At 38.3% G+C, this 18,015-nt stretch overlaps 1 protein-coding gene across 2 annotated transcripts in view; it reads left to right on the forward strand.

Annotated features, from left to right (window-relative positions):
• The first annotated feature begins 12,153 nt into the window (after positions 1-12,153).
• Positions 12,154-18,015, forward strand: part of SNX12 (sorting nexin 12) — a 103,845-nt gene continuing 97,983 nt past the window's right edge. For both annotated transcript variants that reach the window (XM_077146191.1, XM_077146192.1), the window contains exons 1-2: positions 12,154-12,427; positions 17,426-17,521. In XM_077146191.1, the coding sequence (XP_077002306.1) occupies positions 12,263-12,427; positions 17,426-17,521 (261 nt within the window). In that variant the 5' untranslated portion in view covers positions 12,154-12,262. The remainder of the gene's footprint in view (positions 12,428-17,425; positions 17,522-18,015) is intronic.

Consider the following 18,015-nt stretch of genomic DNA (forward strand, 5'->3'; position numbering starts at 1 on the left):
TAAAAGCTTAGGCTCAAGGCAGGCCACGGTGGCTCAGCAGGCAAGAATGCTTGCCTGCCATGCCAGAGGACCCGGGTTTGATTCCTGGTGCCTGCCCATGTTAAAGAAAAAAAAAAAAAGATACAGGGGCGGGCCACGGTGGCTCAGCAGGCAGGAATGCTTGCCTGCGATGCCAGAGGACCCGGGTTTGATTCCTGCTGCCTGCCCATGTAAAAAGAAAAAAAAGGAAAAAAAAAGCTTAGGCTCAAAACCCATACTGATGTGATGAAAAAAGTTTAGGTAATGGATATTGGTGATCATAGGACAATAATGTGAATGTATTTACTATCACTGAATTGCACACCTGAAAATGATTAAAATGGGAAATTTTGAGTTGTATATATGTTAACAAATAAAAAGTAAAAGAAAAGAAGGGGGAGGGGCAACACAAGGGTTCCTTGTAGTAATGGAAATGTTCTGCATCTTGACTATATCACTGTCAATATCCTGGTTGTGATTTAAACTATAATTTTGCCAGATGTTGCCATGGAGGAAAACTGGTTAAAGGAATCTTTCTGTATTATTTCTTAGAACTGCCTGTCAATTTGCAATGATTTCTTAAATGGGACCTCTTAAAAATTAAAGACGTTTGTGCTTCAAAGGACTTTGTCAAAAAGACGAAAAGGCAGCCTACTCAATTGGAGAAAATATTTGGAAATCGCATATCTGGTAAGGGTTTAATATCCAAAATATAAAAAGAAACCTACAACTCAATCGTAAAAAGACAAACAACCCATTTTAAAAGTGGGTAAAAGACTTGAATAGACACTTCTCCAAAGAAGATATACAAATGGCTAAAAATCACATGAAAAGATGCTCAACATCACTAGCTATTACGGAAATGCAAATAAAAAACTCAATGAGATATCATTTCACACTGCCTAAAATGGCCACTATCAAACAGAAAACCACATGTGTTGCAGAGGATGTGGAGAAATAGGAACACTTATTCACTGCTGGTGGGAATACAGAATGGTACAGCTGCTGTGGAAGACTGGCAGTTCCTCAGGAAGCTAAGTGCAGAATTGCCATATGATTGGGTAATCACAGTACTACGTATATATTCAGAAGAACTGAAAGCAGGGACATGAATAGACATTTGCACACTGATGTTCATAGTGGCATTATTCCTAATTGCCAAAAGATGGAAACAACCAAGTGTCCATCAACTGATGAATGGATAAACAAAATGTGGATTATACATGCAATGGAATATTATTCAGCTGTAAGAAGAATTGAAGTCTTGATGCATGCGACAACATGGATGAACCTTGAGGACATTATGTTGAGTGAAATAAGCCAGACACAAAAGAACAAATACTATATGGTCTCACTAATATGAACTAAATGTAATGAGCAAAATCACGGAGTTAATATCTAGAATATCGGCTATCAGCAGATGGATGAGGGCAGAGAATGGGGTGCTGAAGTTTAATTTGTGCAGAATGTTTAGTAAGGTTGATTATAAACATTTTGAAATGACAGAGGTGATAATAGCACATTATGGTGAGTGTAGTTAACAGTGCTGAATCGTATGTGTGTTGTTGAAAGGAAAAATGTAGGGTCTTGCATGTCATTAGAAGGAAAGCTGGGGGATGAAACATGGAATTTTATAACATAGCGAACCTGTTGTGGATGATGAAGGTGTCTAATAGTATAAATACAAGAATGTTCTTTCAGGACTTAGAACAAATGTATGTCACTATTACAACATGTATAACACGGTGGTATATGGGAAAAATACACCTAATGCAAACTATGGCCTTTAGTTAACAGTAATATAATAATATTCTTCCATCAACTGTAACAAAGGTACCACACCAATGCTAAGTGTCAATAATTGGGAGGTCTGAGGGATAAGTAGTTCTTGTTTTTGGAGCAGTGGAAATGTTCTAAAATTGATTGTGGTGATGAAAGTACAACTCTGTAATTATGTTGAGAGCCAGTGATTGTACATGTTGTATGGATTGCATGGTGTGGGAATGAAATTGCTTTAATAAAAAAACTTCAATTATCTCAAAATAAAAATTTCATTTAATTAAAAAAAAAAACATACTGCCTGGCATTCCCACTTACTAGCTGCATGATTTTGGGGAAGTGATGTAACAAGTCTGTGCCTCATCAGTAAAATGCATATAAAAATAGTACTGATGTCATAGGATTGTTTCAAGGACTAACTGAGTTAAAACATATAAAGTGCTTAAAACAGTGCCTGGCACCTAGGAAGTGCTCAATAAATATTAACTTTTATTAAGGGAAGAAGACTTTTTTTTTTTTACCATGATCTATTTTATTTTCCCATAGCCTCTTTTTCTTTTAGCGTTTACTTTTGAAATAATTTCAAACTTACAGAAGAGTTGCAAAATATACAAACCCCATTCAGAGAACTCCAACACAACCCCACAATCCCAGATACCCAGATCTACCAATCTTAACATTTTGCCACCTCCTCTGTATCCTTCTATCTATCTATTTATCTACCTATCAGTCTATCTAATTATTTCTAACTTCTGAACATTTGAGAACAGGTTGCACACATAATACTTCCATATACATTTCCTACAAACAAGGATATTCATTTATGAAATCTTAAGTACAGTTATCTCTTAAGTTAAAAAAAATCTAGCATTGAAATAAAGCTTACATTCCATATTCCATTTTTTCCTTATGTCCCAATACTGTCCTTTTAAGCCCTTTTTCCTCCCTTGTTCTAGTCCATCCAGGATTATGTAATGCATTTAATTGAGAAGATTGGGTTTTTTTGCAACAGATTTTTTCAGATCTTATTGTTGCTAGATAATCAGTTATATAATTAATGAACACCTTTATGGATGCTGGAGTCCAGGCTCTCTTTGTCAGCTAATGGGTTAGGTCTTTAGTAACCCCTAATAAACCTGTGCACACTTATACACTTAGGCCACACCACTTTTCCCCAGATTGCTCTCAGCCCCAGGTGATCCAGAGATATTTTAGTAAAATAAATTAAATTATCGACTTAAGTAGACAACTTGAATGTTTAAAGGGCACTTCATCAACATAGGGAGGGAACTGACAAATTTCAGAAGGGATTTAGTTTAGAGACGATCCCCACGGAGGCCCTATTAAGGTTAAATGAACTTCAAGTAGGGGAGAAGTCACTAATGATAACAGGTAGCCTGCAGGGTGTGTGGGGAAAGAGAGAGGGGGGCTGCACAGAAAGACAGGTAAATCTTGAATCCGGATCCCCCAAGGTACAGATTGTAAATATATGAGTGCCACCTTTTTGTTTTCATCGCTGCTCTACCTCTTTTTATACCCAGGCCCTCTCTCCCTACTCCCTTGTCTGCAGTTCCATCCCCCTGCTTCTAAGAAGAATGCAAACATCCCGAATCACAGGGGCTTTTGATTTACTATTTCCTTGGGACCTCCTAAATGAGAATAGAAAGAAGTTCTTGTCAGCATTGTTGCAAAATACTGAGTAGGAGATTGTGAAATCTCCATCAGAAAAAATTAAGGGCTGGAAGATGGATAGGTGTCTGTTTGATTGAGGTACAGTATTATTGCATGTGGGCAGGAGGATGAAATAAATGAAGTTCCTTCCAATTTAAGGATCCTAAATCTTTAGTTGTCTCTCTCTCTCTCTCTCTCTCTCTCTCTCTCTCTCTCTCTCTCTCCTGACTCGGTTATGGAATGAACATGGTCAAGGAAATCCAGTGGAAAAGAAATGGCATAGCTCACATCAAGTTCTGATGTCACCTGTTTATCAAGAGATTTGACTTGACTATCCCTTTTGTTGGTGGGATAACTGAGATACAAGTCTTGCCCAGCATCACTTGGTAACTCCAAAGCTCTATGCGTCTCATGAAAAACAAAATCTGTGTGTGTGCGTGTGTGGGTGCATGTGTGTGTCTGAGGGAGCCAGCTAGTAACAGCTGTTATTTATGTTACTGCAGAGGATTTAATTAATCCAGTACCCTCTACTCTCCTCCTCTCTCCACCCCATTAAATCTTTCCTTAAAAAGAAAAAGACCGCATATCAGTTATTTACACCTTATTGTGAGTTTAACTCACACAATTATCCTAGAGCTATTTGATTTTAAGCTACATGCCTTTATTTTCCTGCATATTCAATTTCTCACTTTCAATTAAATCCTCCCCTCTAGCCTCTAAGCATATCCAAATCTCTCCTATCCTTAAAGCAAACAAACAAACAAATCCTTCTTTGACACTGCATCGCCCTCTAGCTACCATATTCCTTTCTTAGGCAAGCTTCTCAAAAGAATAGCTCTATTAAATGTTTTTTCACTTCTTCACTTCAGAGTCAATTGTCAATCCACTGAGGTGTGGGTTCTACCCTGAGGGCTCTATGAAACTGTTTTCATTTAGATAATTGTTCGATCTAGTAGACATTTCTCAGGCCTTATTTTATTTGGCCCTTCTACTGTATTAAACGCTGTTAACCACTTATTCCTTCTCTTGGAAACTCTTTCCTTCCTTGCCTTCAGACACTATTGTCTCCTAGATTTCTTCCCACCCCTCTGACCACTCCTTCCTGATCTCCTTTATAAGCTTCTTTTCCTGTGCCCGCCCTTTAATATTTTTCCCAAATGGAAATAGTTTTATTATTTTCTGTCTGATTAAAAAAAGCAATATATGCTCATTGTTAACAAATCAGATTCTTTAGGAAATTATAAATAAAAATGTAAAATCCAATTGAAACCTCACCATGAAGAGATAACCATTGCTAACATTTTGGTGCATATCCTTCCAGACTTAAAATTTTCTATATTACACCATATACATTAATAAAAATTGCATAATCTTGCAATATTTTAAAAAATTTTATTCTGTTACTATATATACAAGCTAACATTCTCCCTTTTAACCACATTCAGATATCTATTTCAGTGCTGTTAATCACGACAATACTGTTTTGTAAATAGTTTTCTTCATGGACATCATTCCTTAACAATAAATATAAAACCACATTCTTTTAAATAGATAAATGGGAGAACATTGAATTTGATCATTTACACAACAGACTGAGATTTTAAATGGAAGTAACTGAGATGCCGAGTCTGTAAAATATAGAATCCATTACCCCTTTTTAAGAGTTGTCATATAAACAAATTAAAAAGTAAGAAAAAAATGTTTACAGAATTGGTCATTGCATAAATGCATTGGTCATTGCATAAATGACCAATTGGTCATTGCATAAATGGTCATTGCATAAATGACCAATTATCTTGAAAGCAAGATCTGTATACTGGTATCTTTATATGATTGGTCTGATTACTTTGTCAGCATAAATTATTTTAAGTGAAATTATTGAGCCAATGATTTCTGTAAATAATATTTAAAATTTTTAAATACAAAAGACTTAATCACAATAAATGAAAAACAACTTTCCCTGTCATCCCTAACTCCTGTTCTTCTATTCTGCTCTCCAGAGACAACCAGTGTTACAAGTTTCTTGAGGTCAAAGGTTTTTTATACATACTGCCAATTTGCCTTCCAGAAAAATTGTTCAGGTTTGCACTCCGACCAACACTGTATGTGAGTACACTTTCACCAACTGTGCTGGTTTGAAAGCATTATGTACCCCAGAAAAGCCATGTTTTAATCCTGATTCAATCCGGCAGGGGGCAGCCCTTTCTCTGAATCCCAACTCAATATTGTAGGGCAGAAATTTTTTTGTTGTTGTTTTAGGGCAGAAACTTTAAAAATATATAATTTTATAGGGAAATATCCACACACATACAGTCCAACAATATTATACAATCAATGGCTCACAATATCATCACATAGTTGTGTATTCATCACTATGATCATTTTTAGAGTATTTGCATCACTGCAGAAAAAGAAATTTAAAAAAAATTCATACATCCCATACCCTTGCTCCTCCCTCTCATTGACCCACAGTATTTCCATCTACCCAGTTTTCACTTTTTATCTTTTATTTCCCCCTATTATTTATTTACTTTTTATCCTTTTTTTTTTTTAACTCATCTGTCCATACCCTGGATAAAAGGAGCATTAGATACAAGGGTTTCACAATCACACAGTCACATCAGTCACAATGTAAAAGCTGTATAGTTATACAGTCTTCTTCAAGAATCGGGGCTACTGGAACACAGAAAGTGTCAGGTACTTCCCTCTAGCCACCCCAATGCACCACACACTAAAAAGGGATATCTATATAATGCATAAGAATAACCTCCAGGATAACCTCTAGGATAACCTCCTGACTCTGTTTGAAATCTCTCAGCCACTGAAACTTTATTTTGTCTCATTTCTCTCTTCCCCCTTTTGGTCTAGAAGGCTTTCTCATTCCCATGATGCTGGTTCCTGGCTCATTCCCCGGAGTCAGGTCCCACATTGCCAGGGAAATTTACACCCCTGGGAGTCACATCCCACATAGTGGGGAGGCAGTGAGTTTACTTGCCAAGTTGGCTTAGAGAGAGAGTCACATCTAAGCAACAGAAAGGTTCTATGAGGGTGACTCTAAGGTCTAATTTTAAATAGGCTTAGCCTATTCTTTGCAGGAATAAGTTTGATAGGGGCGAACCCCAAGATTGAGGGCTCGGCCTATTGAATTGGTTGTCCCTACTGCTTGCGAGAACATTAGAAATTCTCCAGATGGGGAAGTTTAATATTTCCTTCTTTCTCGCCAGTCCCCCAAGGGGACTTTGTTAATACTTAAAAATACATTTTTATTGATAAATCATCTCTACGTTCCCACGGTTATGTGAGATGCTTTTATAAATTTTATATTTGCAAGTGTTTCCTGTTGATTCTGTTTCTCTAGAGAACCCTAACTAATTAAACCATGATCTTTTTTTGACATTTGCCTCTCTCAGCAAAAGAAATAAAAACGAAAAAAGAAAAAACTCATACATGCCATACCCCTTACCCCTCCCTCTCTTGACCACTAGTATTTCAATCTTCTCAATTTATTTTAACCTTTGCTCCCCCTATTATTTGTTTATTTCTTATCCATATTTTTTACTCATCTGTCCATACTGTAGATAAAAGGAGCATCAGACACAAAGTTTTCACAATCACACAGTCTCACTGCAAAAGCTATATCATTATACAATCATCCTCAAGAAACATGACTACTGGAACACAACTCTACAGTTTCAGTTACTTCCCTCTAGCCACTCTAATATATCATAGACTAAAAAGGGATATCTATATAATGCGTAAGAATAACCTCCAGGATAATCTCTCAACTCTGAAATCTCTCAGCCACTGACCCTTTATTGTGTTTCATTTCTCTCTTCCCTCCTTTGGTCGAAAAGGTTTTCTCAATCCTTGATGCTGGGTCCTGTCTCATCCCGGGATTTCTGTCCCATATTGCCAGGGAGATTTACACCCCTGGGAGTCATGTCCCGTGTAGGGGGGGAGGGCAGTGAGTTCACCTACCCAGTTGGCTTAGAGAGAGAGGCCACATCTGAGCAACAGAAGAGTTTCTCTAGGGGTGACCCTTAGGCCTAACTTTTTTTTTTTAAAGAGAAAAAAACAATTTTTATTTTTCTAAACACAGAGACAAGATTTTCACAAGTTAATCAAAAAGAATCAAGATAATCAGATTAGGAAGAAATAAGAAATAAAACATATTTTACACATAGATTTAAAGGACTGGCCAATCTGCTGCCCCCCAATGCAAAAAAAATTCTCTAAACATATGGACATATATCTATCAAGATGCTTATCCTTAAAATATTAGAATCTTGGAAAATTCAATTTACAAATACATTATTAATTGCACTGTTATAATGAAATTTGTTCATTCAAGGTGAAAACATCAAGCAGCACCAATACCAGAAAGTTAAGGTAAATACACTATTATTTAAAATAATGTATAGTCACTGATTGGGACAGAAATGAACTATCACCATAAGCAAAACTATTTACAACAATTGTTGACATAAAGGCAGTATTTAAAGACTAGTATATATGCCTTTTTCCCACTGATAGGCATGTTGTTAGGTATCCCAGCAGTGGGTCACATGGAAAATATTAAGTAAGATGAATTTTTAAAATTATTCAGCTTGAACTATGATATTGCATACTCCACATATTGCCAATATAAGCCAATGGCAGCATTTTTGGTATTCTAGCTACTCTTACCTGTCTCAATTAAAACAAAACAAACAAAAAACTCCCTTTTTAAGTACTAAATTAAATGTATCTATGAAGCAACAGCAAGACATTTACAAACGGGCTACTGACAGTGTATCAAAATGCTACTAAGGAAAATATAGCAGCAAATACTCTAATAAAGATCACATTATTCCACATGGAACCTCAGATTATTCTTATCTCTAGTTCTTTAAATTCCTGGAAGACTAGAGATGAACAATTGTATATGTAAACAGGACTAGGGAGAAAGAAACTCTAAATGGTATAGTGTTCATATTTTAAATTATTAGGCCTAATTTAAGGAGGCTTAGCCTATCCTTTGCAAGAATAAGTTTTATAGGGGCAAACACCAAGATTGTGGTGTCAGCCTATTAATTTGGCTGTCCTACTGCTTACCTGAATATCAGGAATCCCCCAGGTGGGAAAGTTTAATATTTCCTCCTTTCTTCCCAGTCCCCAAGAAGACTCTGCAAATACTTCTTTATTCACTGCCCAAATTACTCTGGAATATATCAGGGCATCACACTAACTTGACCAAACCAACAAGATCTCACGCCCTATTCAAGATTCCATGTAATTATGGTGTTCAAGTAAACTGACTATACAAGTTAATTAGATAATGCACTACCCAAAATATAAATTTCGCACTACATAAACATCTCTCTACCAGAGACTGAAGTTTGAAAACATGGGCCATATCATCCTTTACTCAGCATTCTGATTTACCTTAGTCCTCTATCCAGGTCAGCTTCATTCATATCTCTAGACAAAGTCTGACTACTTTTTTAGCTTTTTAAATGGTTGCCGAATGCAGTAATGCTGACTTTCATAGCTTCAGTGCTCTAACTCTGAGTCTCAGGTATCAAATAAATACCCGTAGTTTCAGGGAACGATCAGGTTATATACAAATAGCTTAGTATCTCACAATTTAGAAATGTCACTTACATCTCCTAAATATATGTGACTTCTGCAAGAACTTACAATCTAGGACCCTTTGAAATATGCCCCAACCTGATAACCCATGCTCTTGACTTCAATTCTCTGACTTAGTGAGGCATGATGATATTTGTCTTTTTGTTCACATTTTATTCAACATACTGTCTTTAAAGTTCATTCGCCAGGTTGCATGCCTTCATTCCTTTTTAGGGCAGAAAACTTTGATTAGATTATCTCCACAGAGATGAGACATGCCCAATTGTGGGTGTGGCCTTTGATTAGATGGAGATGTGACTCCACCCATTCTAGGTGGGTCTTGATTAGTTTACTGGAATCCTTTAAAAGAGGAAAGATTTTGGAAGGAAACTTCAGAACTGACAGAAACTTGAGAGCTGACAGAGAGAGCAGAGCTGACACAGATGCCAACACTTGGAGTACAGAGACAGGGTAATTGGAGATGCTTGGAGCCCAGCAGATGTTGCCATGAGATGTTAAGCAAGCCAGAACCTGGAGAAGGGCAAGGGAAACTAAGAGATGAAAGCCAGCCCTGGAGAAGCAAAGTGAGGAACCCCCACAGGAAGAGGCTGAAAGCAACGGAGTCCAGGAGCAAGGAACCAGTGTGCCTTCCCAGCTGATAGAGGCGTTCCAGATGCATCGGGCTTTCTTGAATTAAGGTATTTTTTTTCCTGGATGCTTTAGTTTGGACATTTTTATAGGCTTAGAACTGTAAACTCGTAACTTATTAAATTCCCTTTATAAAAGCTGTTCCAATTCTGGTATATTGCATTCTGGCAGCTTACAAACTAATACTCCAGACTTTTCACATTTTCCTTCCTAGACTCTTCTGCGGTGATCTCATCTACTTCTCTGACTTTGATTCTCATTTGTATGCTGACAACTCCCAAATCTCTACCTTTAACTCTGATCACGCCCTCGACCTCCAGGCCAGTATTTCCAGCTGGATATCTCCACCTGGATGTCCTACAGACACCCCAGATATATCAAAATTGAACTTATTGTCTTCCCACCTAAACTTATTCTTCTGTAATTCCAATTCTGGTTGGTGATATCAGCATCCACCCAGTTACCTACATCAGAAACCTAGGAGTCATTTTCAATTCTTCTTCCCCCACCCATAGTAATAATAGCTATAACAATAACTCAGTTACAGAACACTTATTATTGGTACGTGTTTTATTTCTCTTAATTCTACAGTAGCCCCAGCGGTAGCTTTAGTATTATTATATCCATTTTACAGATGTGGAAAACTAAGGCTGAGAGGGTTTGGATAACTGGCTCAAGATTATATAGCTGGGAAGCAGCAATTTAAACTCAGGCAATTTGACTCCATGGCCCATATGCTTAAGCCCCAACACTGTACTATCACCATATCTAACCAGATACAATTCCTTACTGTTTTATTTCCTCAATCTCTGTCCTATTTCTTCCCTTTTCTCCATTAACATCACCACTTGATTTCAAGTCTTATTGTCTAGTCTCATAATTAGTCACATTTAACTCTAATATATCTTCCATGCTGCTTGCAACATAATCTGATCATATCTTTCTTCTCTGCTTAACATCCCCAGTCTTACCCACACCATAAAGCCAGAGATCCTTTGCTTAATATAGAAGGACTGCTTTTATGTACCCATTCCCAGTCAGCCTACCTCTCTGAACACTTTCATCATAAAATCGAAACTAGTCATAATTGCCAAAAAAATACTGTGCTATTTCATCTAACTATGACTTTGCATTTGCTGTTGCTTCTACATGAAGTGAAATTACCTTTCCCCGTTTCCACTGATTTTTGTCCTTTATGCCTTTTCTTGTTTGTCAAACTCAGATGATATCTCTGCCAGGAAGCTTGCCCTTATTCCTGTATATGCCTATTCTTGTCCCATATGCTGCTTTGAACATTCAATTATTTTGCATGTGCCACGTTACATTAGTTTTATTTACTTGCCTCCCTTGTTAGAATAACTCCTTGAGGGATTGACATATTCAATTCTAGGCCTTTAATGTTTAATATGGTGCCTAACACATACACAATTGCTTCGATGTTGGTTAAATTGTATTAAATAGCTTAATTGTGTAATGAATTCTGTTGAAGGAATTTCAGCAATCGTGATGTGGGAAATAGTTTTCGAGCAGAGGAGGTGGTGGGAGAATGAAGGCTGACCTAAAATCACCACTCTGTCTAGCCCTTGGAGTGGGGTATATGTAAACCAGTCGCAAATATTAATATTTGTATAAATATTAATATTTGCATCGAATTTGTATATTTGTAAAATATTAATAATTGTATAAAAATCTGTATAAATTGAACATTTGTCACGTATTCTATTTCCATTATGGGTTGCAAGCGACCTTAAAACAGTGCCAAGTATGGAGTTCTGCAGGGTAGAGATAGAAGGGATTAAATAAATGCCCTCAACTTGCTGTGAAATGGAATATCTGAGAACACGTGCAATTAGCTTTTACGTGGCAATAAGTGGAAGATGAAGATATGCCCAAATTTTCCTAAAAAGTGTGAATGAAAAATCATTTGAAATGTTCACTGCTTTCTTGGAGCCACAGACAGTGCTCACTGAGTGCTCAAACGCTTGTGGAATGAATTCAAACTATCTACGGCACAGGCGGCCAGGTTCTTGCTATCATTGCTGGATCGTCACCTTCTGGAGATCCTTCTGTCTTCAAGGAGAACGCTGACTTATTCAGGTCCCGTGGTTTCAGCCTATCACTATATGATCCTAGCTTGTAGGGCAGTGCCCACTGCTGACTGATGCGTGGTATAAGACAATGTCTCCGGTCGAGGGGCAGCGATTGGCGAAGCCTGCCTGCGTTGCACCGTAGAGCATTGGCTGGTGCGTCTTGGGAGATGCAGGTTCCGGGGCGGCAACAAATGCCTCCCGGAAGCCTGAATGAGGCCTTTCCCGGACCCAACGCACAGCCCACAGCTTGGCGGCTATTCTGGGCGCCGGGCCTGGGCCCCAGGGGGCGAGCGCGTGCGTGCGTGCGTGCGTGCGCGTGCGCGCGCGGCGCAGTTCTGTGTGGGTTGGTTGGTTATTTTGTGAGCGGGAGGGGCTGTGCACGCTCCCGCCTCCCGCCTCTGATCCCCCACCCCCCCTTCCCTGGTCCCAGTCTCTCTTTCGGAAAGATGTCGGACACGGCAGTAGCTGACACTCGGCGCCTTAACTCGAAGCCGCAGGACCTGACTGACGCTTACGGGCCACCAAGTAACTTCCTGGAGATCGACATCTTTAATCCACAGACGGTGGGCGTGGGCCGCGCGCGCTTCACCACCTATGAGGTTCGCATGCGGGTGAGTCACGGGGTGAGGGAAACAGCTGAAGGAGGACCGGGCGGGCGGAGGCGGAGGGTGGGCTGCTGCGGAGACTACTCCTGCGGAGAAGACGCTTGAAGGGGTCGTTTGGGGTGTTAGGGGTGTAATAGGTTTGGAGAGAGGTCTGCAGACTCGGTTGTGGCCGGAGGGTACAGAAAACAACTGAGGGGGCTTCGGACGGGGGTGAGGGAAGCCATGAGAAAGAAGTGAAGCTTGGCTGGATGGAATGGGAAGGATGGAGAAAGATGAGAGTGAGGGATTCAAGGAGACCGGAATCATGACTGTAGTGACAGAAGGAAGGGAGGGTGGAAGAGGGCTTGGGGGATGGGAAGCCACGACGATATTTAGCTGGGTCCCATAACTAAACTAGGTTGCAGAAAGCCAGCTTAAAGACAGAGGGCAGGAAGGTCCGGGTTCTTCTTAATGAGGTCTCTGGGATGGGAGTCAAGTTAGGCCTTGCATTAAGGGGAAGATAGACTTCTGAAAGGGAGACAATGGGCTTATGGGAGTAGAAATAAGAAATCTTGGGAGTCTCTTGAAGACCGAGTGCTTCCCTGACTCCTGTAGAATTAGCATCCGAAAGAAAAGTATTTGATATTTAAGTTTCCTCAGGTACTACATATGCTGTGTCTCACGGTGAAATCTGGCTTGCTTTGGGATTGGTGGATTGCCAGGTGCTGCTCTCATCCTGTGCTGACCCTTAGGATCTGAAGTATCCAGAATGTTTACTTCAGTGTTTATTGGGTCTCATTTGGGTTCTATGTACATTAACGGCCATTTGCCCTTTTTGCCTAGATTAACCTTTTGGATCCAGACCCTGACCTATAGTTACTTTAATACATGACATTTCTGTTTTGACCCAGAAGTAACTTCTGCTAGAGTGCACTACAGAGGACTTTATTCTCTAGTACTTAGTCCACAATGCAAGGATGGAATGTGCAGACAGAGTACTTGATTTGTAGGTTCTTTTGCCCAGTTGGAGTGGTTACAGACCTAAAGTTTGAGAAGCATTTTCTAGTTCTCCTTATGTTTTCTTTCCAGTCTAGAGGCCAGAATATTCTCTCTGGACAGCATCCTGCTCACACAGCACTGAAGAGCTAAAAGAGCGTGTGCTTTCACTTTTTTTTTGGTAATCAGAAAGAGGCTTTATTTTGGCCTTCTACTGGCTTAGTTTCTTAGCTGCTAAAACAAATGCAGTAGCTTGGTGTAAACAATGGGATTTATTGTCTCATGGTTTTAAGGCTAAAAGAATTCCCAAATTGAGGCATCAGCAAGCAGATGCTTTCTCCCTGAAGACTGGCATTCTGAAGCTGGCTGTTGGTAATCCCGGTTCTTGGCTTTTCCATCATGTTGCAATGCACAGGGCAGCGCTGTCTCCTTTCTCTCCAGGGTTCCATTGACTTCCATCTTCTCGCTGACCCCCACCCCCACCCCCATGGCTTCTTTCAGGTCCACTTTCCTTTGCTTATAAGGACTGAAGCCATATTGGATTAAGGTCCATCCTCGTTTGGTGCTTTCATTTTTGAATGACTACATTGAATGAGAGTATGGTCTCCTACCTAGGCTTTGAAATCTAGTTGAGAAATGATGATTCCCATATTCTAAGACTGGCAAAGTTCAAGCTGAAGAAAAAAAGTTAATAGCAAAAAATTAGGACACCCATTTCACTTGTCTATATTGGAAATATTCAAAATCATCTCTGCTGGAGAAGAAAGGATGTTAGGTCCTTCAAAATATGGTTAAAGTGGGGAACTATTAGTGGTAGAGAATTCAGTTACCTGATGGAGCCTGGGCCTAACCTGTTCAGTTTAAGGACTCGCTGCTATAGGGTTTGGAGACCTTATCTCAATGCATTAGCCAAGCATTCTAGGGATTATGAATGAAATAGCTATTCTACTTCAGGTATTCTAATAACAACAGGGACTGTTCATCTAGTGCCTGCTATGTGCCAGGCACTAAACCAGGTTTTAGTTTCTGTCTTAATCGTTACAAGGATCCCATTTTACAGAAAGGAATTTGGGAAGTGCAGTTTAAGTAACTTGTCCAAGTACACATAATAATAAATGAGAGAGCTGGGATTTGAATCCAGAGCTGTCTCACTCCAAAGCCCATGCTCTTTCTACTGCACTTTAGTCTCTCTACTCTACCCACAAAACTTTTCGTCAGTTGGTACACAGCTTCTAATTGTATAATGATAATAAAGTTGGTGGTAGTTCCTAGTTCTGTGAGAATTAATTTGTATGGTTTATTTTAATTTGTGTTGTTGTGCAGGTCTTTAATGTTTTTATTGAATTCCACTTTGGGGAAAATTGATTTTAAGTGCAATTTTTTTTTAATATAAATTTTTTATTAGGGGAAAATCATGCAGAAAATACAGAGTTCCCATATATGCCCCCTCCCCATTATTGACATTTTACATTAGTGTGGTACCTTTGTTACAATTGATGAAAAAATATTATTGTAATTGATTATGAACTATATTCCATAGTTTACATTAAGTGCTATTTTAAGTGACTGGAATGCATTATAGGGAGCATGAGATACAGAGAGAATGGGCTTTGGAAGTTAGGCATTGTGTGTGGTAGAAACAATTGGTGCTGACTTTTTTGTGTGTAATAGCTAAATATTTCTCAAGCTGTTTTCTTCCATTTTGTTGAGAAATGGGGAATTTGGAGAGGTGTCATGGTGGTCTCATGTGATATATATGGGTCTTTTCAAATGCCAGTTTTACTGTGGACTTCAGCTTGCTTCTATCTTGCCTTTCCCTTGACTTTATGTTGACCAGAGCCAAAAGACTTTCAAGGATATCATGCCCTACACAATCTTGTCTTCCTCATGTGGCTTATAGGTTGGAACTTGGAGACTGTCCTAGTTCATAGTAGCCCCTTCCTTAGACGACTTAGATGTTGAGATGAAAGGCCTGTTACCACCCTGTGGTGGAAAGGAAAAAATAACATTTTTGTGAGTCAAAGGAGGAAGTCCTCATATGGCATTGGGTGGTTTGACTGTGTCTTAGAAGAATCTATTTAGCGTTTTTTTCTTTGGTTTTTCTGTTGCCTGCTGTGAAGGCCTACTAGGTCTTCACAGGTTCTACTGTTAGGGGATCACAATATCTGTAATGATCTGGTAGAAACCTAGAATCCCATGATACTCTAGGGCCATTCTCTTGCATGATTCTGAAAATGTTCTATATAATGGTTTGTTTTGAGTAATTAATAGATGCACATGGTATATAATTCCAAAGGTACAAAAAAACAAGGTATGCTGTAAAAATTAAGTCTTCCTCCGTCTTCTCTCTTCCAGAGTTCCCCTTTCTGAAGAAACCACTCTTTCTAGTTTCTTATTTATTCTTTAGAGAATGGTTTAATTATTCAAATATTATATTACATATTATATTCCATATACTTCATTGACATTCCTTGGACTTGATGGTCCTGGGTAGCCAATAAATAATATAAGCTGGCCATTTGTTTGTCTTTTGATTATCTATACCTAGAACTGATCCTAAAAAGAGTTTTCAGACTTGAAGACTACAAAGTCTGATGTTTTGAGGACTGTGTAAAGCTCTTGCAGGACTCCAAGATATTCTTTTCCTGCTTTGAGGCAATTGTAGAGAAAGAAGAGAAATTAGCTCCTTTTATTTCTACCCGCTTATCTAATAGCTGGTGGGAAATAAGATCAGTATTAGTACATGTGGTTGGTCATTTCTGTTTAGAACGTATTGACAGGACTTTTTGTTTGTCAGAGGGTTCATGTTGCCACTAGAGCTGTGGGAAACTTCTAGGAAACTTCTCAATGATTAAGATGTGGGAAAAAGTTGTTTTATATCAAGTAGCAAGCTATGGGAAACCAATGTAAGTAATAGCTGTTTCTGCCATGCTTTCTAGATGAGGAGAGGGTTAAAGAAATACATAAGACTTCTATTAATCAACTGAATATTGAGTGACTTGCGTATCAGTTCCTGATCTCAATGAAATTATTTAGTTTAGTTAGTTAGACAAGACTTATAAATACATAAAACAATAGTGTGTCAGGCATTACTGATTTATAAGTATAAGAGTTCAGAGAGTGGAGAGATCAATAAATTAAGCTGGTGTTTCAGGGAAGATTTCCTGGATCACTTAGGACTTGATTGGGGACTTGTAGATGATGGAGAGTATTTGAACAGGAAAAAACAGGAAGGCAAACCTTGGAGGTATTTATCTCTTGTTCTTTACAGGAAACTTAAATTAACTTTTTAATTGAAAATATAATAAATATAGGGCGGTGTGATGGTGGCTCAGTGGCAGAATTCTCGTCTGCCATGCCAGAGACCCAGATTTGATTCCCCGTGCCTGCCCATGCAAAGAATAATAATAATAAAACAATATATATATATAAAATATATATACATGATAAATTCAAATAGTACAGTGAAAAATGAGGACGCTCTTACCCATTCCAGTCATCTAGTCTTACTCTTCAAAGTTAATCACTATTACCAGTGTCCTTTCATAAATATTTTAGTCATAGATATAAATATATACATGCATATCCTTTAAACACAAATGGGAGCAAGCTTTGTATACTGTTCTATATCTTGCTCTTACCACTTAATATCTTTCCGTAATGGTGCTTAAATGTCTTTCACATTTTTTTCAGTTGTTTAATATTCTAATGTAAGATATATCATAATTTGTTTCGCCAATTCCCTATTGGTGGGTATTTATTAGTACTACAAATTATAAGGTGTAGTGAAAATATTTGTATATACATATAAAACTGCAGGTCTATTTGTAGGATAAATTCCAAGCAATAAGGGACTTGTAATCAACATCTGTAACAAGGCTGGATGTGGTCAGAGTTGGTAATACCCAGCAGTGTTTTGAAAGGGTTATGGGAGCATACTTCTTCCTTAGGACCTGTCCACGTGGTTCTGACAGGTGACCCTCACAGGCTGAATATTACTTACCATCTCTCATTCTTCCTTTCTTGTAGACAAATCTACCTATCTTCAAGCTGAAGGAATCTTGTGTGCGGCGGCGCTACAGTGATTTTGAGTGGCTGAAAAATGAGCTGGAGCGAGATAGTAAGGTATGGCCCCATTCCCTGTGTGGCTTTCTTGTTCAAGAGGTAGCTGAAAGGGCATAAAATTAAAGACTAAAAAATCTCGAAGGGAATGGTTAGGATGAACACACTCTCATCTACTAAATCCTAATGTATTGAATCTGTGGTATATGCTTTGAATTTTTTTAAATTAATTTTTAAATTAAAAAATATATATAACAACAAACAAATGCAAATATTCTTAATTTATGATCATTCCATTCTAAATATATAATCAGTAATTCACAATATAATCACATGGTTGCATATTCATCATCATGATCATTTCCTAGAACATTTTGCATCAATTCAGAAAAAGAAATAAAATACTCTGAAATTTGATTCAGGACAGATATTTAAAAGAAATATTATTTGGCTTAGTGGCTAGAAAAGTCATATAACTAAACTCCTGTAGGTACTAAAAATGGGAAGTATAATGTCAGGAAAAGCCTAGCTAATTTTTAGATATAATGGATTATTAA

This window comes from Tamandua tetradactyla, chromosome X (assembly GCF_023851605.1).
Source record: "Tamandua tetradactyla isolate mTamTet1 chromosome X, mTamTet1.pri, whole genome shotgun sequence".
Taxonomy (NCBI): domain Eukaryota; kingdom Metazoa; phylum Chordata; class Mammalia; order Pilosa; family Myrmecophagidae; genus Tamandua; species Tamandua tetradactyla.